The sequence below is a fragment of the Rhineura floridana genome, chromosome 18, assembly GCF_030035675.1.
Source record: "Rhineura floridana isolate rRhiFlo1 chromosome 18, rRhiFlo1.hap2, whole genome shotgun sequence".
Classification (NCBI taxonomy): domain Eukaryota; kingdom Metazoa; phylum Chordata; class Lepidosauria; order Squamata; family Rhineuridae; genus Rhineura; species Rhineura floridana.
The window spans coordinates 27,282,291-27,306,630 of NC_084497.1; the positions used below are offsets into that span (position 1 = coordinate 27,282,291).

The 24,340-nt window shown below is 45.1% G+C and overlaps 1 protein-coding gene across 16 annotated transcripts in view; it reads left to right on the top strand.

The window, feature by feature from the left end:
• The window catches only part of LOC133372935 (histone-lysine N-methyltransferase PRDM16-like), a 545,545-nt gene that overhangs the window by 463,583 nt on the left and 57,622 nt on the right, over positions 1-24,340 (top strand). For all 16 annotated transcript variants that reach the window (XM_061602158.1, XM_061602152.1, XM_061602153.1 and 13 more), the window contains 4 exons: positions 7,325-7,494; positions 9,006-9,083; positions 15,986-16,155; positions 21,366-21,540. In XM_061602158.1, coding sequence (XP_061458142.1) covers positions 7,325-7,494; positions 9,006-9,083; positions 15,986-16,155; positions 21,366-21,540 — 593 coding nt within the window. The remainder of the gene's footprint in view (positions 1-7,324; positions 7,495-9,005; positions 9,084-15,985; positions 16,156-21,365; positions 21,541-24,340) is intronic.

Consider the following 24,340-nt stretch of genomic DNA (forward strand, 5'->3'; position numbering starts at 1 on the left):
AACCTGGCAGCCACTATGAGTTTTTCAGCACTGGAGAGATGTGCAGGCAGTAGTCTGTCCCCACCAACAGCCTAGGCATATCACTGTGCACCAGCTGGAGCTCCAAGACCAAGTGTATTATTATTATTATTATTATTATTATTATTATTATTATTGAATTTATTAGTGTAGCTCCACATAAAGTCCAGCAGCCTCTGGAGAGAGACAGGTTCCCCGACCTGTTTTTACTGGTGCTCACTTCTTGGCCCTTTTGTATGCAACATATGGGTTTGCTGCTCAACCTAACTCCGTACTGTCTGCACTGAGTGGCTTTCCAGGTTTTCAGACAGGGACATTCCTAGCCCAATCTGAAGATGCTGGGGCTGAACCTGGGACCTCCCATTCAGGTGGCCGACAGCAGCAATTCAGGACACTTCCCAGCATTCCTTTCAAATGGAGATGCTGATGATTGACTCTTGGCTTTCTGCATGCAAACGTGTTCTACTATAGAGTGATGGCCCCCCTCATAACTGAGCACTTATAAATGTTGTTTTACTGAATTAGACCACTGGCCTGAGGCTCTCTACTCTGAATGGGAGACTTAATCTTCATTTCTGAGAAGGTTGGGGGCGGCTGGTGGCTCTACGTCAGTGGAGCAGCGGAATCCGCTCCGGGTGTTAGTCCGAACTTTCAAGGAGCTGTCCAAGGTGCTGCACATTCCACTGCCCCACTGACCTGGAGCCCTCAGACATGGTGGGGACCCTGTGCGGTAGCCTCATTGTGCCACCTTGTTGCGGGTGGATCCTGCAAGCCAGCTTTTAGGCTGGAAATTGGGCACAAGCCATCCACATCCATCTTGATTCCCTTTCTGCTGGAACTAGCAAGAGCCTACTCTGTGGTTTCATTTGCAGAGCATGCGCATGCGCTCTTCCCTCGCTGGAGCCTTTCCCACCTTGGGTAAAGCTGCACTGGCATCTTTGTGAAAGGCCGATGCAGTTTGCTTTTCCACAGCTAAACTTAGTACCTTCATTGTTTTGTCTCAGCCGGAGAGTTTGGTTAATAACTTCCCCCGATTTTTCCATTTGAACCGGCCCTACAATGGTGACAGGCTGCCCGGGAACATCCTGTGTTTGTGTGGCTTAGAATAGCGGGAGAGGAGTGATCTGATAGCTGTCCCAGCAAGTCTGGTGAGAAAGATATACGCTCCGAACAAGAGTAAGCCCTGGGGAGCCAGAAGGACAAAAACGAAAGAATATCAAGCTCATAAAATGTTGACCACGGAAAATATCTGTCAAGATGTGGTGGCTGATGCCCTCCGGGACTGGTGGGGCGGAAGGCAGGGAGCGCAACAGGTAGGCCACATTCAGACTACACAATGATTCCACTATGATCCCGTTTGAAAAAGTCCTGGCTTCCCCCAAAGAATCCTGGGAAACCCAGTGTTAAACCACTCTGAGAACTGTAGCTCTGCGAGGGGAATAGAGGGTCTCCTAGCAACTCTCAGCATCCTTAAAAAAAACTACACTTCCCAGGATGCTTTGAGGGAAGCCACGGCTGCTTAAAGTGGAATCATAGTCGAATATATGTATGGGGTGAATGTGGCCATAGTCAGTGGAGGCTGGTTACCCATTGGGGCCAGTACGGCAGAAGGGAAGGAGGCTGAAAGCAGTGATGCCAGAACCAACTGCAGGAACAGTAAACTAATTCCTCCCTGCTGCATTCTGCAAAGGCAAACCTAAAGGAGGAGGAAGCTGGCAGCCAAGGCCACTCCTTCAAGTGGCGGTAAGGAGACACGCAGGTGGGAGTTGGCTGAGGGCAGGCTGAGCTTGGTGGGGCAGTGCCCACTTGCCCGAACAGACCAGCCTCTACTGGGTATAGTCAGAGCCAATGGTAGGTGGCTGGTGGGGTGGAAGGCAGGGAGGCCAACAGTAGGTGGCGCCAGAGCCAATGACATGCAGAGCCAATCCATTCTCGTCCTCCTCCCTGCTGCATTCCGAAAGGGACAACACTGAGGCTAAAGAGGAGGAAGATGACAGGGAGCTCCATCCTTGGACTGGATGTAAATAAAAAGGCAGGCAGGTATGAGCACGCTGACGGCAGACCCACGTGCCCAAATGGACCAGCCTCCATGGCTGTCAAGTTAGTATCTGTGAACAAAATATACAGAATGGTATTGGGCAGTATGCATGCTTCCCCCATGTACACTTTACCCACCCATGTTATCTTCCCAACAGCCCTGTGAAGTAGGCCAGGCTCAAAGGTAGTGAGTAGCTCAAGGTCACCCAACAAGCATCACGGCTGAGTGGGGATCTGAACCTCTGTGTGTAAGGGCTGGGCTGGGGGTAGCGACGGGGGACAAACCCAGTTCGCTTTGTGTTTAAAGGCGAACCCACATCATCCTCATGTTCCGAAACAATGCATGAATTGAAATGCAGCCATCCCGCAAAAAAACGCACTTCTCTGAATTTTTTAGTATGGTTCTCCAGCCGAGGAATTTGTACAAAAATACATATATGGCAAAAAGTGTGCAAAATAAAAAAGCATATTCATGAAAATAACATTAAAAATGCATTAGGCAAAAAAAGGCTCAAAGTGGGATGCAAAGCATTGTCGGTGAGAGATATAGCCTAGGGAGAGAGGGTGTGGCCTTGGGAGAGGCCTGGGGGCCAAATAGAGAGGCCTGGAGGGCCACATTCAGGCCTCGGGACTGAGGTTCCCCACCTCTGGAATGGAGTAACCTGGAAAAGGTCATGGCTGACTGAAACCTTGGAATTGCAGACTTTGAGTTGTATCCAAGGCTAGTTGTACCCAGAGTAGATCCAATGAAGTGAATGAACATGACCAATGTAGATACATTAATTTCTGAGTAGAAGTTAGTGGGATACAACCGTGTGAGGGTTTCTTGAAAGGTATTGTTATTTATTACCAACAACCCATCAGCATAAGGTGAGATGATCCAACGTGGTGCCTTCTAGATATAGTCGAACTCCTACTTCCAACGGCTCCCAGCTAGGGATGGAAGGAGGATGTCTCCATTTCCGTTCTCTCAGTTTCTCATTATTCTTATCTTAAATTCGGTTCTCCACATTTCTGCAGCAATTTACGGATTTTTTTTTTCAGTTAAAAAAAATCCTCATGTAATTTCTCCAGCATTTTAGGGCACGTTTCTCCTAATAAATACACGTTTATATGCAGTTCTGACTAGTGCACACATTTTGTTGCCGACAGTTTGTCCTAATATAATGCATTTTTGTATGTCATTTTCTCCAATATATTCACTTTGTGCACGCTTCCCCTCATCTTTGTGTTTTTGTAAACATTGTTTAGTTGGAGAACCGAATTGCACAATTCGGGTAAGTGCACATTTTGAAGGCTGGCTGTGTTTCAGTTCTCATGTTGTTTCGCAAAGTGCAAATTTGATAGATTCGGTTTGAAATGGGAACCGAATCGAAGTTCTTCCCCACCCCTACGCCCAGCCAACATGCAACACGCCCAGGGGTCTGGGACGATGGAGGTTGTGGTCCAGCAACACCTAGAGGGCCATAGGTTAGTTTGCTGCTCTTGTTGATCTCCACATGACACACCTGATGTTTTGCCGTTGGGTTTGTCACTGGGCCATGACAGTTTTTGAAACCAAAGTGCTGATTTCTACAAAACCTGACATTTCGGAGACCATTCGCCTTTGGAAACCAGGAGCAACAGCATGAAAGCAAACATGTGCTGTATTCCTGAGCTGAGTTGAAAATGTGACCTGTATCTTTTTTTTTTTTTCAACCGGGGTGGGGGGAATAAACAAAAGAATGCTTCCCCCACGTTACATTGATTTGTATGGCTCCAGCACAATTCAAATGAAGTCTGTCCTGCATCAATCAATGGCAAGTCTTCCTGATTGCTTAGTGGCAAGCCATCCCCCCACCTGATGACTATCTTTTCTTCTTCCTTTTCTTTTCTGCTCCCCCCTTCTTCTTTTGAACCAGTTTCCCCTTCCTTAAATAGCAAACTCCTTCTGTCAAATGGAGAGGCTGAGGGCTTCTGTCTTTAGAATTTCAGAATGAGCCCACGGCATCTCACACTGGCAAAACCTCTGTGATTAAGTGCCGAAAGAGCAGGGAGCGACAAAAGCCATCCCCAGGTGCTCCGGTAAAGGGCTGAGCGCAAGAACCCTCGACGAGATCCGCCAAGCATTTTGTCACCGGCTCGGTTTTGTTACATGACTGGCAGCGGAGGTTGGCCTTCTGTTCTCTTGTGCTATTTATCGTGCGGGCCCAGGGTCTGTTCTATTAAATAACACCTCCTTTTCTTTTTATTTTTTAAGGTTTATGAGCAGTTGTCAACCTTCTGCAATGTATTCCTCAATGATCAGGACAGCGCACCCCTTCCTTCCTTCCTTCCTTCCTTCCTTCCTTCCTTCCTTCCCCTCACTCTTCTTTCTTTCTGTCTGTCTCTCCCTTCCTTCATCTCTCTTTCTCTCTCTCTCACTCTTGTAGTGAATTTAGGGAGGGGAGGAAACATGCATGGTTCACCTTTTAACGTGAACCAACTGAATTCACACCTCCAGTCAGAAAACAGGTTGTGCAGCCGTCCTCCTGCATTTGCACTTCTCTGAATTTCGCAAACAGGAAAATGTACATTTTTTATTAAAACAACATGCAAAACTGCATTGGGTTGTCTTCAACTAAGTCCTACTTTGGGTCGACCCATTGACACGAGTGGAACGAAGTTCATCGTGCCCATTAACACCAATGGGTCTACTCTGAGTAGGGCTAAGGTTGGATGGAAAACATTATGTCGGGAAATTAGCTTGCAAAATGTGCATGTTCGGCAAAGCTGCATGCAAAAAAAAAAAGTGTGAGTTAGGAAGAATGCAGCCCAAATGTGGCCTTCTGAGTCTTTTCTTATCTTATCTGGCCTTTTGAACTCTCCCCAGGCCACACACCCTTACCAGGCCACACCCCTCAATGACCTTGTTTCGCACCCTCCTAGAGCGTTTTTCTGGCTGAAATGTGTCCTTGCACTCTGATCAAGTCTCTTGCTTGTCTGGATGAAGGAGGAGAGAGGGCTCTGTGTGCGTTTGTGTGTGTTGAAACGAGCTGACTGTAACAAGGGAAAATTTATATTTTTTGATCCACCCACTTTTGTTTCTGGGCCCGCCCACCACGGGCTCCCTGGAAGATTGCCCCTGGGCTGTAAAAGTGTCCCCGTGCTTGGTGTAGGGCATACTGCAAATGTGGAATGTGAGGAATGGGGACGCCCTGTCCTCAGCACCACTTCTTTTTCTTCCAGCTGTGTGTGGCACACAGTTGTGTGAGGAGGAAGCACAAGGAGCAAACTCCTGCTTGCAAATTGGGGCTCCATGCAATTGGGACACCCAAATAACTCTGTATTCTCATCCCCTGGAGCCCCACCCATGCACAGGAGCTCTCTTTCCATAACCATACACAACCTCAGTGGCTGCTAACCCTGATGGGCATGTTCTACCACCAATGTCGGAGGCAGGACGCCTGTGAATACCAGTTGCTGGGAACCACAGGAGGGGAAAGTTGCTCTTGCACTCAGGTCCTGCTTGCGGGCTTCCCATTATGGGCATCGGTTGGCCACTGTGAGAACAGGAAGCTGGACTAGATGGGCCACTGGGCTGTTCCGGCAGCCAGGCTCTCCTTTATGTTCTTAACATGCATTTGGGGGTGAGGCTAAAATCATCAACTTGCTCAAGACATGTGATAACATACAAGCAGGACTTAAGAGAAACAGGAATCTACAGAGTCATCTATCTCTAGTAGTGGTGTACATTCTTAAGTGCCATCTTAAGGCCCATTTCTAAGTGCCCAAGGTCAGCTCTTCCAGGTACCCAACAGAGAGTCTCATTTTGTGACTGACGGATCCCCCTTGCCATCGGAAGTGGCCATGTTGGATTCTCTTAATTCAGAGTCTTGTGCCCTGTTCAACCCTCTATTGCCTTTTCCTCCCCGCTGCCATGATGTCATCATTAAGGCCGTTTTTATCGCCCAGCTCTTGGCTTTGCGCAGCAAAGATTGATCTTCCTGGGCAACCTTTTCACTTTAATTTATGGGGCTATTTCCCCTGCCACACAATGTTAGCTGGCCATAAGAAACGGCTGCTTAGCACGGACCCCAGTGTGTGAGTTGACTATACGTTTTATATAGAGGGGCATTTAGAAGGGGAGGAGAAATGAGTCAGGGGTATGGATGGGAGAGGAATTTGATCTGATTTGCATTTAAAGGCAAACTTACCTAATTCACACTTACTGAAACAGTAGGCTAACCAAAACCCAGCCATCCTTCAAAATTCGCCTTTCTCTGAATTTTGCAATGCAGTCGTCCAGCCAAGGAATGTGCACATATATATACACACACACACACACACACACACAAGGGTAAAATGTGTATAAAAATGCCTAGATTAGTGGGTGGAGGGGGAGATACAAAAATGAATTATGTTAGAGGACATTGCTTTGCAAGAATGTATATATTGGGGGAAACTACTTGCCATAACTGTGCATATTAGGAGAAATTTGCACTAAAATGCTGGTGAATTTTCATGAGGACTTCCCCCCCCAAAATAAATAAATAAAATTGCAAGCTGATGTGGAAATGTAGAGAACTGAACTTAAGGTTGGAAATACCAGAAACGGACAGGAAGCGGAACTGACATATTTCCCCCACATATTCAGTGGGGGTAAATTAACAGACACACTCCTACGGCCTGGTCGGATCCAGAACTCCTGCACCTCACTCTATTTCATGTGGAACAACCCCAAGGCAAACTCTAGTAATGTAACCTTAGCTAACTTGCATTGTGCATTGAGTCAGATCATTGGTCCATCTAGTGTCGTATTGTCTGCCCTGACTGGCAGCAGCAATCCAAGATTTCAGGACAGAGGCAAAAGAGGGTGGAGCAACCGATGCAAATTTTGCCTTTGTACATTCGGCTGTGTTTCTACACACACTCAACACACCCCTCTGTGTCCTTGCCCATGGAAGCAAGGGGCATGATAATAGTCTGAGGGCACATTCCAGCAATAGAAAAACACTGGGAGAGGGGACACAAAGATGAGTCAGCATGCGGCCTGGGGAGAATTCCAAGGGCCTCATGCAGAGGCCTGAAGGGCCAGATGTGACCTGTGGGCCCGAGCTTCCCCAGCCCTGACCTACATTGTGCATTATGTGGAATGCAGTGGGAATTGTGTCTATTAACTTCAATGGGTCTACTCTGAGTAGGACTAGGATTGAATGCCACCCTTGTTGTGGCTTTTCAGACTTCGAAAAGGAAACAATTGTGTCGGCCACTGCTGGTGGAAAAAAAAATCTTTCCCTTTTGTGATCAGATGTCGGCCATAGAAACGATGACAGAGAAACTGGAGAGCTTTGCAGCCATGAAGACGGACACCGGCGCCTCCTTGCAGCCCCTCCCGCACCATCCCTTCAACTTCCGCTCACCGCCCCCAACGCTGTCCGACCCCATTTTGCGCAAGGGCAAAGAACGCTATACCTGCAGGTAAAACAAACAAAAAAGTAAAGGGGGCATCGCCGGCCACTGCAAAGAACCAGAAAGGATGCAGAGCTTGGAAAAGTTACTTTTTTGAACTACAACTCCCATCAGCTCCAGCCAGCATGGCCACTGGATTGGGCTGATGGGAGTTGTAGTTCAAAAAAGTAACTTTTCCAAGCTCTGAATGGGATGCAAGATTTAAGACAAGGGCCACTAACCTTTTAGGCCAGTGAGCACTTTTAGATTTTTGAGTGAGTGTCATAGGTACCACCCCCTCTGGTCACTTCTCTCAATCTCTCTCTCTCTCCCTTCCGAATCACCTCACTGAGAGAGAGAGGAGGGGTGTGCACACACTTCTCTTTTCCAAATAATCTGAATAATCAGAATTAATCTGACCCTTCAAAAGCACATAGAGCTGAAAAGAGGAAGTGGGAAAGAGTGTCACACTTTCAACTTCAGCTGAATGCACTTGTAAAGGGAGGAAAAGGCAACCACCCACAACCACTGTTTGAAATCTTTTTTATTAATGTTAAGGACTAGAGAAATGCACTTTAAGCAACATTTAGCATCAGCAACTAATATAGCTGGCAGGAAAGGGGATCCACGCCTGTATGCCGTTTGTCTCTTAAACTCACAGCAGCTTTGGACGTGCCATTCCTCCACCACCGCTGCAACTTTATATCTTTCTGTTCTAGCCAGAAGTAAGGGGAGGGCCATAGCTCAGTGGTTAGAGCATCTGCTTTGCATGCAGAAGGTCCCAAGTTCAATCCCGATGGCATCTCCAGGCAAGGCTGGGAGACACCCCAGCCTGAAACCCTGGAGAGCCACTGCCAGTCAGTGTACACAGCACTGAGCTACACATGCCATTCTCCCACCCCCGGCTTTACAGATTTGTGTTCTAACAAAAGACCAAAGGCCACAGCTCAGTGTAGGATGATGATGATGATGTTGATGATGAGATGATAATGCTAATAATATCATCATTATTAATTACGCTTGCTTCCTGAAGGTCTCCAGGCAACTTTCAACACATTATTATTTAAAAAGTGTTTTTAAATTTGTATATTTGTATATTTGTTTTTAATGTTTTTAATTGTTGTAAACCGCCCAGAGAGCTTCGGCTATGGGGCGGTATACAAACGTAATAAATAATAATAATAATTATTATATACATATATATAAAATCAGAGCAAACAACCCACGGAACAGCCACAGGAAACTTGGCAGTGCACATTAACAACAAAATGACCTCATCACAGTCTATTAGTTCCCTGGGGGAAAAGATAAGTCTTCTCCTAGTGCCGAAAAGATGTCAACGAATGTCACTGGTTCAATCCCGGCATCTCCAGGTAGGGCTTCAGGAATGCCCTTGTGCCTGAAACCTTGGCGAGCCGGTGCCAGGCAGTGTGGACAATGGTGAGCTATATAGGCCAGTGGTCTGACTCAGTAGTGGCCTGGTATGTTCTTATGAAAGCTGCAAGACTATGGTGTGAAGCGCTCTGTGTTGTCTCTCCTAGGTACTGTGGTAAGATCTTTCCCCGTTCAGCAAATCTGACGAGACATCTGCGGACACACACGGGAGAACAACCGTACCGGTGAGTAAGAGCATCTCTTGAAATAATCAAGACCAACAGCGGACACCGAAATAATTGACTCAAGTTTTCTAATGAAACTCATCAGCAAGAAGGGTTTAGGGCAAATATAACGCAGCCTTTATTTGGCACATGATTTCCCTGCAGAACTGATTGTCACCGGATCACGGGATGACTATTTAGCATAGATGGACCTAGCAGATTCACAGAGGGAAGGCCTTTCGATAGCTATGGTACCTCAGTTGGAGACTCCATGTTCAGGGGCAGCGTACCGCAAGAGCCCTTTTAGAGTGCAGTGTGGAGCAGAAGACTCTCAGCAAGGTTTAAATGCCTGCTCCTTGATATGTTCATGATTAAGTTGGTGGGAAAAAGTGATGAATTCAAAGGGTTAGCATGTTTAGGGCATCGGGCGATGACTAGGGAGACCAGTATTTGAATCCCCAGTCAGCCATGAAGCTCACTGGGTGATCTTGGGCCAGTCACTGCCTCTCAGCCTGTCCTATCTCACAGGGTTCTTGTGAGGATAAAATGGGGAGAACCATGTACACCACCTTGAGCTCATTGGAGTGGAGGTGAGATATAAATGTAATAAATAAAAATACTCAAAAGTAGAGCCATTGGAATGAATAGCTAACTCAGATTCATTAATTTCAACAGGTCTACTCTGAGTAAGACTAACACTGGATACAAGCCAATATCTCTTGCAAACCCAAAGGGAAGCCCCCTATGTGTTAGATATGTTTAGAATCTGGACTTGGAAGGTTTACAAGGGGCATCCTCCTTTAGATGATCACACGTGTTTCCTGACTTTCTTCAAAATGTACCAAGCAAGCCCTGCTCTGTTCAGGGACCGTCTTGCTCAGGAATGTCGCCAACTATGTTTTACTCACAGTAGACCCATTCAAATTGATGGACCTAAATTAATCACAACTATCCATTTCAATGGGTCAACTCCGAACAAGACTAGCATTGGACACAACCCTCCATCTGCAATCCAATACACACTTACTTGGGAGTAAAACCCACTGGACCTAATAGAGCTTGCGTCTGAGTAGACATTTATTGGATTGCAGCCCCAGACTTTTACCCCTGATTTCAGCTGTGCCCTAATGCAGAGAGACTTTCAGCTCTGCGCTAGATAGTTGGCAGGGTGTTGTTGTTTTTTGTAAAGACCCACCTGTAACGCACATTTTGCCATTTCTTTCCCCCGCCGTCCCAATCTGCCTATTAGGTTATTTTGCTTTGAATGAAATGAATACTGTCGTGTTCACTTTGTCAGGCCCAAAACACACATTGGATTATTCACAGCTTGTTCAGCCCATTTTTCTTCCAAAAAAGGAGACTTTGATACTTAGCATAAGTTAGCAAAATAAAGATGTATTTGGTCTGGTCTTCTCCCAGAAAGAAAGAAAAGGTCTGTGCAGTTTTTTTTTAAAAGTAACCAAGGTTTGACTTCTGGACAATCTTGCATAGTAACGGCACTCCAGAGAGTTAACGTGACGTTTTGAGAAGAGCCTGGGCCATTATTGATTCCCCCCCCTTTTACTCGGTTTGCTCCTTTGGCTTCTAATTTTAGCAGAACAAATGGCTTCTTGGAAATCTTTCCGGCTCAGCCTGGGCAAGAAGAAGCCCATTGCTGTGTCCTAGCTCATATATTTGTGCAATTTTTCTTTCAGCTGCTTAAGTAGTCCCTTTGTTGACCCATTTAATCTGAGAGATTAATCAAGGCCATGCATGTGCCTGGCCCAAGGTTTGTGGAGATGAAAGACTGGATAAGCCCCAGGGCAAGGCTGATCAGCTTGAGGTAGTGCCGAGCTGATGAATTTGCTGCTCTCCCAATGCGATCCTAGGCGTGCCTGCTCAGACGTAAGCCCCGATGAATTCAGTGGTGTGTGCTCCCTGCTAAAAATGTATGTAGCAGGGGCAAGGACAAGATGGCCTTCCAGAATGCTCCTGGTGTATACAGCTTCCAGCATCCCTGATGGAATCCATGGTGGGGCTGACGGAAGTTGGAGTCATAGAATCATAGAATAGTAGAGTTGGAAGGGGCCTAAAAGACCATCAAGCCCAACCCCCTGCTCAATGCAGGAATCCAAATCAAAGCATTCCCAACAGATGGCTGTCCAGCTGCCTCTTGAAGGCCTCCAGTGTTGGAGAGCCCACTACTTCTCTAGGTAATTGGTTCCATTGTCATATGGCTCTAACAGTTAGGAAGTTTTTCCTGATGTCCAGTCGAAATCTGGCTTCCTGCAACTTGAGCCCATTATTCCATGTCCTGCACTCTGGGACAATCGATAAGAGATCCCAACCCTCCTCTATGTGACAACCTTTCATGTACTTGAAGAGTGCTATCATATCTCCCCTCAGTCTTCTCTTCTCAGGGATAAACATGCCCAGTTCTTTCAGTCTCTCCTCATAGGGCTTTGTTTCCAGTCCCCTGATCATCCTTGTTGCCCTCCTCTGAACCCGAGTCCAGCAACGTCTGAAGGGAGCAAGGCCTCAAGGATTGATGTCAGTTCCCAAACTGTGGTCCGCAGACCACTGGTGGTCCACAAGCTCGATCCAGGTGTTCCGCAACGTGTCTGTGAAGAGCACTTTCCATTTGGATTCCACGGAATTCAAATTGCAATTCAATCGAACACAAATATAAGAAATTTTAAAAAGGAATAAACACACAATTAGGAATCATGTGGCACAGCCCATTACGATGGCTATAGCAGGCAGAAGAATCATTAAGTGGTCCACCAAGACCCATAGCAGTTTTCAAGCCATCCATAGGGGAGGGGGGAAAGTTTGGGAACCACTGATCTGGTGTTGAAAATGAAACACAGGTTTACGCATTTGGAAGCGATCATGGAGGCAACATCACAGAGGAGGTTGGTCCGTGAGTGCCCCACCAACCTCGGCCTGCCTGCAGCCAGCCCCTACCTGACCAGGAGATGACATGTACTAGTGCTCTTGTGTGTTGGTGGGGTGAAGGAAGCGATGGGCCAGCCAAGGAAAAGTAGGGGGCAAGCCCATTGCTTACTGCAGTGAGATGAAAATATCGCACTCTGTTCAAACTGTATCCACCGTTGCACCCCAAATTCACTGACGACAAAACTGGGGGAAGCCATTTGGCCAAATCCTCTTCAGGAGAGGAGTGACATTCTCCCGACAGTTCAGGAAGAACTCGAAAAAAAGAAAGATTTCAAGAACTGGTCAGGAAATGGAGACTTTTCAGTTCAGTCCTCCTCTCAGTTTAAAGCCAGCCCCTCTCTCTGCCTTGGCCAGTGATTAAAACCAGCACCGATCTATATAGTGACCCCTCTCACATAATCCAATAACTGTTTCCCCCCATGCTGTGCCAGAGATGCAGCTTTCTTAACATCTTCCTCTGGTTTTGATTTGTTTTAACAAGGTAATTATATAACCTCTATATCCTACATTCAGTCCTCACCACTCACAGTCCAAGCGAGGGCTCTCCAGAGGACGTTTCCAAAGACTTCCGGAAGATCTAAATGAATGAGCAGATCAGCAGTGAGCACTCTTCCTTAAGTTGCGTGAGGCTCTTTGAAGTCATTGAAATCCTTTTTTATTATTTTTATTTTAAAGGAACCGGGAGATGTGCTTTGAACAATGTATAGCATCAGCAAATAATATAGATGGCAAACCAGGGGATCCGGAGCCATGTGCCTTTTGACTCTTATAGAAGCTAGAAAGTCACAGAACTATCGGACATGCCTTCCCCCACTGCTTTCTGTCTTTCCATTCTATCCAGAAGTGAGGGAAGGACCATGGCTCAGTGGTAAAGCTTGCAGAAGGTCCCTGGTTCAACTGTCCATCATCTCCAGGAGAGCCTCTGGTCTGAAACCCTGGCGAGCCACTGACAGTGCTCAGTAGAAAGCAGTTAAACCAGCAAGGATTCAGAGGAGATAAAGTGGGGAAGAGTCCATCTCCCAAGTAAAGTCTTTCTCCTGAGACCCCTGGTGATAGAGCCTTCTGGTAGCCAAATGGACGTTTTTATGGTCACTGTGGGCTTCCCGTTGGACCCACCACCACATTCATTCCTGAGGCCTGGGGTGGGGGTGGCAAAAGGGGAAGAATGGAAAGCGAGGCTGGGCTTGGGATGTGGTCACAGGGGCTATTAGGCAAGAAGTCCATGCAGTGAGACACTTCAGGCAGTCTTGGGACCATTGCAGGTCCCAAGCCTCTTCCTCAGAAGAAGTCTTTCTGGGTTGGCACTGATGCAGGAAATCCACTGATCAGTGACCTTCCAGCCTCTGCTTGGAAATGTCTAACGAGGGAGATTCTCCTCTCCTGGTGTAGGGGCGAGGGGTGTGATCCAAATGCTTCTGAGAGATTGCATAATTCCAGCAGGTTGGCAGCCTAGAAGAGGAAGGGCCAATAGTTCAGTGGTAGAGCATGTGCTTTGCAGGTTCAATCCCCGGCGTTTCCAGGTAGGGCTGGGAACGTTCCCAGCCTGAAGCCCTGGAGAGCCGCTGCCAGTCAGTGTAGACAGCACTGAGCTACATGGGCCAGTGGTCTGACTCTGTGTAAGGCAGCTTCCCATGTTCGTGGGAAGAGGAACAGATCTCAGCAACAGATGTGGTGGAAATAGATGAGACAAAGGTGGTTTACTTAACCAAGAGCTTCAGGAATAGTGTGGAGGGATCGTATCCACCTTTACTCAGAGTAGACCCGCTGAAATGAATGGGCCTAAGTTAGTCACGCCTATTCATTTCAGTGGGTCTACTCTGAGAATGTCTAACGTTGGGTTCAGCCTTGTGCACTTGTGTTGGGAGCAGGCCAGTGGCTTCCCCTGTGCTTCAGACTACACACTGAGTTCCTATCCACTGAGGCCCAGTTCAGATGTAACAGGAAACTGTGTTTTCTCACTAGTTGAACACACTTGCATGAGCCTCAAGTTCATGTGTTCTCTTCCTGCCCCTGGTGGCTGTGAAGAGGTGATCAGAAGCATCCACTTCCACTTTTAACCTAAACCACAGTTTCCCGTTATATTTAAGTCCCGGAAACAGTGGTTTGCTTAAACTATGGCATAGTGAAAACAAGCCAGGATCAAACTGTGCTTTCAGAACTTGTCTTGTTCTAAAACAGTCATTTCCCGTTGTGTCGCAGAAAGCTGACAACACTCCCCCCGATAATATTTGAAATGACACTGCTTTTTAACAAGCCTCCCCACCCCTGATAATGGCACAGGGTCTCTTCAGCAACAATTTTTTTGTGGTACTTGACATCTCGAGTCCAGCTTTCTTTCCCCCCCTTCTAAACCAGCAAATTACAAATGGAGTGTGGGGTCCAAGAAAAGAAAAGTAAATGTGGAGAGAGTTTCACAAATGTATATCCTCAGTTTCCAAAAATAATTGGAGAGGTATTTTTAGAGAGCAAGCCCCAGTCCCAGCTGTGTAGCACAATTGGAAAATATGTGCTTTCTGACTGCATCATGTAGAATTGTGACAACAGGCTCCCTCCTTAGAAAGTTTATTTAAAAACAAACAAACTTGGAGTCCTCTGCAATGATAGGCCAAGAGATACAAGGGCTAGCAATTCTAATAAGCCATCCTGTTGGTGGAGAGGATGAAGCCTTCAAGGCATGCTTAGAATGAACAAAGCTGGACTTCAACAGGCTCTCACATCCTGATTCCATTCCTGGGTACCCCAATGCTGCCCTCTTCAGGACGTCTGCAGAACTTGCACATCTGAGTTGTTTCAAGCCTCCACAAAACCTTTGGGGATATTGAGTCATAGCCAATGCTACTTCTACTCAGAGTAGGCCCATAGAAAGGAATGGGCATGTCTAACTTAGGTCTGGTAATTTCACTGGGTTTGCTCTGAACAAGATTTGAACCTTCACTGAGTGACCTTGGGCCTGTTGCCTTCTCTCAGCCTAACCTACCTCACAGGGTTGTTGTGAGGATAAAATGGAGAGGGGGAACCATGTAATGCCATGGAGGACAGGGCTATCAATTCATGGAGGACAGGGCTATCAGTTGCTCCTAGCCATGATGGCTGTGCTCTGCCACCCTAGTCAGAGGCAGCATGCTTCTGAAAACCAGTTGCCGGAAGCCTCAGGAGGGGAGAGTGTTCTTGCACTCGGGTCCTGCTTGCGGGCTTCCCCCAGGCACCTGGTTGGCCACTGTGAGAACAGGATGCTGGACTAGATGGGCCACAGGCCTGATCCAGCAGGCTCTTCTGATGTTCTTATGTTCTTATGCTACCTTGAGCTCCTTGGAAGAAAGGAGGGGAATAAATGTAATTATCAATTAGAGATGGAAAGATCTGTCAATTTCAGTTCTCTCAGCTTCTCATTTTTCCAGACTCAAATTCAGTTCTCCACATCTTTGCAACAGTTTGCATTTAAAAAAGAAATCCTCATGAAAATTCTCCAGCATTTAATTGCAAATTTCTCCTAATAAACACATTTCTGTATGCAGTTTTGGCAAATGTACACATTTTTGCAAGCTGTTTCTCAGCATTTTTGCATGTTATTTTCACTCATATATTCATTGTTATGCACGCTTTCCTCTAATATATGCATTTTTGGAAGCATTATTTGGTTGGCGAATTGCATCGCAAAATTCAGAGGAGTGCGACTTTCAAAGGACGGCTGCATTTCAGTTCTCATATTGTTTTGGGAAGTACAAAGTTGGTACTTTCAGCTTGAAATGTGGACTGTATCAAAATCCTTGCCCATCCCTGTAATCAATACAGTAGAGTGGCCGTAGATTTACCGAAATCAGTTTACTTCTGTCCGTCTGCTGCCGCCAGCGGTATCAATGTCAGTGCCAGTATGGTGCAATGGTTAAAGTAGGAATGAGTAACAATAATCCCTAAAATAACAGTGCATAAATACTGTCTTTGAATAAACACATCATTCATTTTCCTATATTGTCTTTTTTTTCCAGGTGTAAATATTGTGACAGGTCATTCAGCATTTCGTCCAACCTCCAGCGCCACGTCCGGAACATCCACAACAAGGAGAAGCCATTCAAATGCCACCTGTGTAATCGGTGTTTCGGCCAGCAAACCAATCTCGACCGGCATCTGAAAAAGCATGAGCATGAGAGTGTGCCAGGTAACAGGGAACCGTGCAATACAAGCTTTGATTTTCCCACCACTGATCACTTTTCCAACACTTTTTCAGAGAAAGAGAGGAAAAAAACAAGATTTTAGAATAAGCGTTTTTCTTTTGTCTATATCAGGTCCATGTCTTAAGGAAAAGGCCGTGACTCAGTGGTAGATCATCTGCATTGCATGCAGAAGATCGCATGTTCAATTTCTGTAACCTTCATATAAGGCCAGGGATGCTCTTCATCTGAAACCCTGGAGAGCTGCTGCCAGTCAGTGTAGACAATACTGAGCTAGATGCACCAGTGGCCTGACTTAGTAGTAGCTTCCTGTGTCACTCCTCTTCCATGCAGCAAGTGTGTTGACCTACACAAAAGAACATTAATCTGTTGCATTGCCTCACACTTTTTGGAGCGATCCGCAGGAATAGCAGACTCAAAAGCTTGACTTTGCCTATAGCTACAGTTGTCTTTCACCTGTGATCTGTTCTGATACTTCAGGAACTGAGCTATTTTGATAATGATCGTGAGCTCCTGCGCCTGGCTTTGATGCTGGATTAGATATCTGTTTTAGATAATAAACTTGTCCATACTACAAATTTAGGGAAGGGCAAAGAGAAAATAAGTACTTTATGGTGTGCTTGTTAGCTCCTCCTTGCAGGTCCCTCCCTCCAGTCTTGTTCCTCACATTTAGATTTTCCTTCCTGTTGGATAATCAAAGGTAAATTTTTTAACTGATTGCTATGTAAAGGACTAACTAAGTGATTGAAAACCAATTGTGAAATCAATTGGATTTTTAAACTGGTTGCTAGGTTAATTTTTCTGCCCAGAAACCCCCCAAAAGGCTTCATGCTGAACTGCACATATTGGGGAAATCAGAAATGAGTCCTGAATTAGAGTCTAGTTGGCCAGCCAGCCAGCCAACTGTAGTGTGCACTCCAGTATTTCTATTCCTCTAGGGCTGTTTCATCCCTTGCCATCAGATACTCAAGATAAGAAGAAAAAAATAGTGACTGACTGTGAGTATAGTGAGTGCTTTAAAAGAGTACAGGGTAAATTAGGGTAGTTTTTTTTTCCTGATCACTTTACGTTATCTCTTTTTTTCACCATTTAGCAATAAGCACCCAGTCCTGCTCTACTCATTATGATAACTGCAGAATAAACTTGCTTCTTCCTGCAGGCAAACAAACATGCTTCTTTGTTGCTGACTGGGTAGAGAACACAACTGAAACTGAAACTGAAAAGCAGAGCAAAGGAAAGTCCAAGGGGTGGAGTTTAACTCTAGCCCATAATACAAAATTCTAATATTTAATTATTCAGGTTTGGTAAACTCTTTGGTTATCCTGAAAAAAACAGCCCTGCCTTATACACTGAATTTTTCAGAGGGCAAGTAAGTAATTACCTAAGTCATTATAGGGTGATTGTGATCATGAAAACTCCACCCTCAGGCAGGGAAAGTCTTGAGTGAGCAGATTTTGGGGGGCTCTTCCAGATGAGGCTTTTGCTGCACACTCACTCAGCCTTATTCACTGATTTCCCCCCCCAGAGGGTCCTATTCTTAAATCACTCCTGTTCTTAAAACAAGCTGTCAGTCTTTAAATGGAGGCTGCCACTGTCTGTCATGTCACAAATTAAAAAGACAATTCCCCCGTCAAAAAAAAATATCCGAATTTGCCCCACCTTGGGTAGGGGATCCGAAAATGAACAAATTTGCCCCACCTTGAGTAGGGGATTGGTTACAATCTTCCCCACAATGGTGAGATGTATATCAGTGTAAATTACGAAATGTGCATCTATACATATAAAGTAGCAAACACACTTTTTATGCAAATCTGTGTCTTCTTTTGTCCTGTTTTTTTTGGCCGATACATTTCTTCCTTGGTGGTGATGTCTAAGCACTACCCTACAGATAAGGTTTAAGTTAGGTTTATTAAATGTGTGCTTATGACTTTTCACTAAAACATCCTGGAGCGATTTACAAGCAAGTCGAAATTACAAAAAAAAAAAAAAACAGATTTAACAATATACTATAATATCATTGGTGCTGCCCAAATGCCCGGGGGAAACAAATCCAACAAATGAAAAGCTCCACAATGAGGAGGAAGAGGTTGGCACCAGGCGGGCCTTCCTGAGGTGGGCATTCCATAGACAGGAAGCTGCTAGAAAGAAGGGCTCGTTGCCCTCTTCCGGATCCCTTGGAGGTGGCATGCAGAGAAGGGCCTCGGTTGATGATGTCGGAGACTAGACAGGTTCATATGCAGAAAGTCCTTTCACTATATCCCTCTAGTCCTATAAGGTCCTGAGTCGTATAAGTATGCACTGTCCTGGTTTTGCATGAAAATTAATCTGAATGAACATTTGCAATTAAGTATATACTTAAATATGCATTTGTAGTGTATATTCTTTCAAAAATATGCTCATCTAAAGACATTTTCTGTTATATTTATTATTATTATAAAAGCTGCAAGAAGCTTTGACAGCACACCAACGCACACACACAAAATCATTTTGAGGGGAGGGCACCCACATGTTTATTTATTTATTTTGAAACCAGCATTGTGTCAGAATGAAAGTCTATGTATGCAGTATGGAAGTCCATGGACAAGTAGGAGTGCAATCCTATAGTGTCTACTCGGAAGTAGTTCCCACTGCAGCCTAAACTGCATTCTGCCCACACTGGTCTGGGAGCGCAGATCACATCAGTTTCATGTAGGAATGCGCAAAGATCAAATTCCTCAACATCCTTCCTTCTCTCCACATTATCTTTTCATATTTCTAAAAACACATGCCATGTACTGGGTTCCATACAACATTTAAAAATCAATAAAGCCTTTCATCTCAATTATGGCTAGCATGGGGTTGAGAGGGAACTGATGATTTATCATTAATATTTTTGTTTTGTTTTTTCTTTAAAAAACGGTCTCCATTTTTTGAAGTACGTCAAAAAGCTTTTAAGAAAATGTCAGGCTGCAGAGCCTTGACAAGGGACTACTTTATTGATGATTTCCAAAAAACAATAATAGTAGATATAGTTGAAATATAGATATTTCTCTTTTTTTCTTCCTGAGCTTATACACTGAAGTTTTTTTCCCCTCAGCCTGCTGCATGTGGTATGCATTTATTCTGAATGCTAGTCCTCGCCTCTCCACCGATCCTGTGGGAAACGTTTGCCAAGACAGAGGTTGTTTGTAGTGACAAGGGAAGGAAGTGTATTCAATGCATCTCCCTCATGGCATAGTCAAACTGCTGAAAAGCAGCTGGACCTCATGGTGTTCTTCAATGTCGCAAGACTCAGAAAGTCCAAGTCTTGAGGTGGCTGGGATTTCCCAGCTATTGTGAAAGTGGGATTGGATGAAATTTGCAGGAGGCCTGTGTAAGATCACTTCCCACATTGCTTGCCTTAGATGTGGGTGGCTAGTGGCATGCAATAACCCATCCTGCAACGTTCTGAGAATAAAGTGACTGATTTAGCAGTTAGGAGGTCCAGGGAACTAGGAGTTTCTCAATTAAAAAGGGGGACTTTTGGAGCACATAGAACAAGGGTAGGGAAAAGGGATGGTCAAGAACTGAAACACAGCCATCCTTCAAAATCTGCACTCATTCGAATTTGGCAATGCAGTTCGCCAACCAAATTATGAATCATAGGATCATTCAATAATAGAGATGGAAGGGGCCTATAAGGCCATTGAGTCCAACCCCCTGCAGGAATCCAACTTAAACCATACCCAATAGGCGGCCGTCCAGCTGCCTCTTGAATGCTTCCAGTGTTTGAGAGCCCATCACCTCCCTAGTTCATTGGCTCCAATGTCATACAGTTCTAATAGTTAGGAAGTTTTTGCTGATGTTCACCCAAAATCTGGCTTCTTGCAACTCGAGTCCATTGTTCCATGTCCTGCACTCTGGGACGATCGAGAGGAGATCCTGGCCCTCCTCTGTGTGGCAACCTTTCAAGTACTTGAACAGTGTAGTTCCCAGGTTCCTTCCTTTTGCCGTTTTTGAAGACAGGGACAACATTAGCCCTCCTCCAGTCATCTGGCACTTCACCCAACCTCCACAATTTCACAAAGATAATAGAGAGTGGTTCTGAGAGTTCTTCAGCCAGTTCCTTCAATAGTCTAGGATGCAGTTCATTGGGCCCTGAAGATCTGAACTTCTACAAAGTGATTAGGTATACCTTGACCATTTGTCTAGCAATCTCAAAATGCATATGCTAGGGGAAAGTGTGCTTCCAAATGAATATATATGCATTCTGTGGCTTGCAAAATGTGTACTTTTGTCAAAACTTCTTACTAAAATGTGTTAGGAGAAATCCACACTAAAATGCTGAAGAATGTTCATGAGGATTTATATATATTTATATACATTTATATATTTATATACATTTAAAGCTGAATCTATCAAAATTACAGCCAACCTTTGAAATTCACACTGATCCAAATTTTACAACACAGTTCTCCAATGAAGTTTGCATTTTTTAAAATCCTCATGAAAATTCTCCAGAATTTCAGTGCAGATTTCTCCATATGTACATGCTGTTGCCTGCAGTTTTGAGTAATGTACATGTTTTTGCAAGCAATTTCTTCTTATATAATGCATTTTTGTATGCTATTTTCACAAACCTGTTAATTTTTATCCACATTTTCCCCTAATATATGCATTTTTGTAAACATTGGTTGGAGAACTGCATTGCAAAATTCAGAGGTGTGAGAATTTCAAAGGATGGCTGTGTTTAGGGTCTCATATTGTTTCAGAAAGTGCAAATAAGATAGATTCGCCTTTACATGTGAACTGAATCGAGTTTCTCCCACATCCTTAAGGTATACAATAAATAAGTAAGCATTACATGGCTCCTACATGCTCAGTCCTTGTTGTCTCTCTCTCTCTCCCCCCCCTTTTGAAAATGTTTTAAGCTTATGCATATTCTAGGGGAGAGGGTCACTTGAGGATGCTAATGCCTTCCTCTTGTTTCTCAGTGATCTCATTTTGGCTCCAGTCCTATCGGCACGCAACCACCTGAGTTCGCTATTAACGGGAGTGTTGATGATGATGATATCCCTGTGAGCATTCTGAAACCTTTTCTTCTATCTTCCCTCTTAACAGGAAGGCAGTGCTTCTTGGCACTAAGGTTGCCCTCCTGCAACCAGTGCTCTCTCTTAGCATAACCACCCCACAGTGTCAATCTTTAATGTTCACTTGTTCTCCTCTTCTGACACCGCAGTGAGCCAGCATGCTGGAGTCATCACGAACCACCTGGGGACGAATACTTCCTCGCCAACCTCAGAATCAGACAACCATGCACTTTTAGATGAGAAAGAAGACTCCTATTTCTCTGAAATCAGAAACTTTATTGCAAATAGCGAGATGAACCAATCGGCAGTTTTAACAGATAAAAGGTGAGTTTAACCTACATCAGAACTGGGGCTGGAATAGCGAAGGGGCAGAGGGCACCCAAAAAGTATGGGCACCAGTCCAAAATCTTAGCTCAGCCATGCTATGGGGAAGGGGCCATTGGTTAGTCATGCATTTGAGCAGGGGTTGTACGCTGACTCACAGGTAGAGCACATATATTGCATGCAGAAGGTTCCGGGTTCAGTCCCTGGAATCTCCAGTGAGGAGGTGATGGCAAAGGTCCTTCTCTACCTGAAAACCCGGACAGCCTCTGTCAGTTAGAGTAGGCGGTAGTGAGCTCCCAATGGGCAATGAGTCTGACCTGGGATAAGGCAGTTTCCAATGTTCAATATGGCGACAGTCGCAACCTAGGTTATTGCAAGGATTGTTGAGCGAATACTGCGTGAAGAGCTTTGAGAAGTTAGGAAATGGCATTAAGGAAATGTATCGCTTGTATTTATATCAGTGGCGGCTTTTGGCTCCAAGTCAGTGGGGCAGTGGAGTCTGCTCTGGGTTTTAGTCTGCAATTTCAAGGAACTGTAATAGGTTTCAGCACCTTGGACAATTCCTTTAAAGTTTGGGCTAAAACTCAGACTATGGAAGAGTTCACAATGAGGTGGTAGACCATGCCTGAGGTGGTTCACTACCGACTTGAGGTGGGAGCTCACATCCCTACAAGTGTGTGTGTGTGCAAGTGAACATAAAAAGCATCAGGGACCAAGTTGACATGCAAGTTTTCTAAATAAAGGGGTTTATTTGTGCATGTAGGGAATCAGGTCCCCCCACCTATAGAGCAACAGTTCACTCAGCCTCACTTTATATAAACGCTAGTCTAGGTATTTGTACATTTTTAATTTTTATATTTTGGGGAGTATGGAACTCCCTGCCATAGTAGCTCAGAGTTCCTCAATGTGACTTGCAAGCTGCTCCTGTTGGAAAAGAGCAAATCACTTCAGTAAGAAAGATATGTGCAATGCCTCACATTCCTTCTGATTGCTCAGCAAGTGATTGACTAAACGTCCTTAACGACGACAGCTCCTCCAAATCTACCTAACAAGCTTTAGAACGTTGCCCTTACGTTTTGCTTTCTAACTTTCTTTATAGATGTGTGATTCACTTACTTTTTTAAAAAAAGAAAAGAAAGCTAAGACACCAGGCCTTCTGCTGAGGTGAGGGATGGGGATGAGGGAATGAATGTGAAGATGAACTAGGAATCCAAAGTTCTACCCCCAAAATAAACTTTATTCACCTTTAGTTCACCCAGTAACCTGAAATAGTTCACTCCAAGTGCATCGTATGTGACGCCAAGTGTAGAGCAGGTGGGCAAGGATTGGCCAATACAGCCTGGTGGGCCAAATGGGGAGGTCTGATAGGCCTAAAGAGACCCACGGACTGGAGATTCCCCACCATTGCATCAGGATGCCAGATCCCTGCCTGGGACCTTCTGTATGCAAAGCATATAGCACCAGTGTGGTGTAGTGGTTAGAGTGTTGGACTAGGATCTGGAAGACCAGAGTTCGAATACCCACATGGGCATGAAGCCTGCTGGGTGACTTAGGCCAGTCCCTAACTCTCAGCCTAACCTACCTCACAGGGTTGTTATGAGGATAAAACAGAGAGGAAGAGAAGCATGTTCGTCCTCTTGAGCTCCTTGGAGGAAACATGGGATATAAATGCAATAATAAATACATTAAATAATGCCATACCACTGTGTCCCTCTTCATATCCCTTGTACATATTATCCTCCAGGAACAAACAAATATGTCACTACATATTTATTGGGGGGAAGAAAATACGCCAAAAAAAGGAGGCACACATTTTGTTTCCATGTTTTATCTCCTTTAGCTAATGCTTGAGGGGGAAATGCAGCAATCCTATCCTGTGCTTTAAAACACTGCAAAATTATTTGCTTTTAAGACTCCATGCTTCAGAATTAACTGAGAAAAAGAAACCCCAAAGTTCTTGGGGGGAAATCAGGAATCGTTCACCTTTGCTGGTAGGCACACACGGGCGCACAAATGGAATCCGCAGCAGACTTGCGTAATTGATCCTCAGGGAGAATGAAATTTGGGGCCCGTGGCTTCCATTTTTTTTTGAAAAAAATTACAAGCAGCCCTTCTGAGCTTGTTTAGACTATGTGACAAGATGCAGAGCTCACAGGAAGCCTGTCTGATCCCCTCCCTTAATTTCTTAAACTTCAGATTGACTGGGGGATATTTAATCTGCTGAAGAACCAAGGGGGAAAATAAATAGTGGCCTTTTTTTTTTTACATTGCACACACACCGTCCCACTGAGCCATGCCAGTTGCAATTATGATTCTGCTGTTCTGATGTTTCAAACGCTATGAAAGTTTTGTTTATTTTTGTGCATTGAGAATTCCGTGTTCTGAATGGGGGCCCCAGTCAGACACTAATCAAGACGCTGATGATGGCCCTTGAGGGGGTCAGTGCTTATTTTCCATCGGGCACAGTGTTGTTCCTGGATCCTGGTGCGCCTGTGGCAAAGATATCATCTGAATTAAGCATGGCAAGCTGTCAGCACTGGGGTTGTAGGCAGCCAAGCATACAGAACTTTTGAAATGAGTGATGTCATTCAAGTTCATATTTACCTGGCATGGCCTGTGAATGTCTCCAGCCCATAGTGCTCAAGTGCGTTGGGAACTGGGTGTCATATTCCTTAAATTCTTCTACAGCTCAGTCTGTCTCAGAGCATCTGGAGGTCAGCAAGGATCCCTGGGAAAGAAAGTTTCCCCACATATCTTGAGTACACAATATGAATGTCAGACACCATGCAAATTACACATC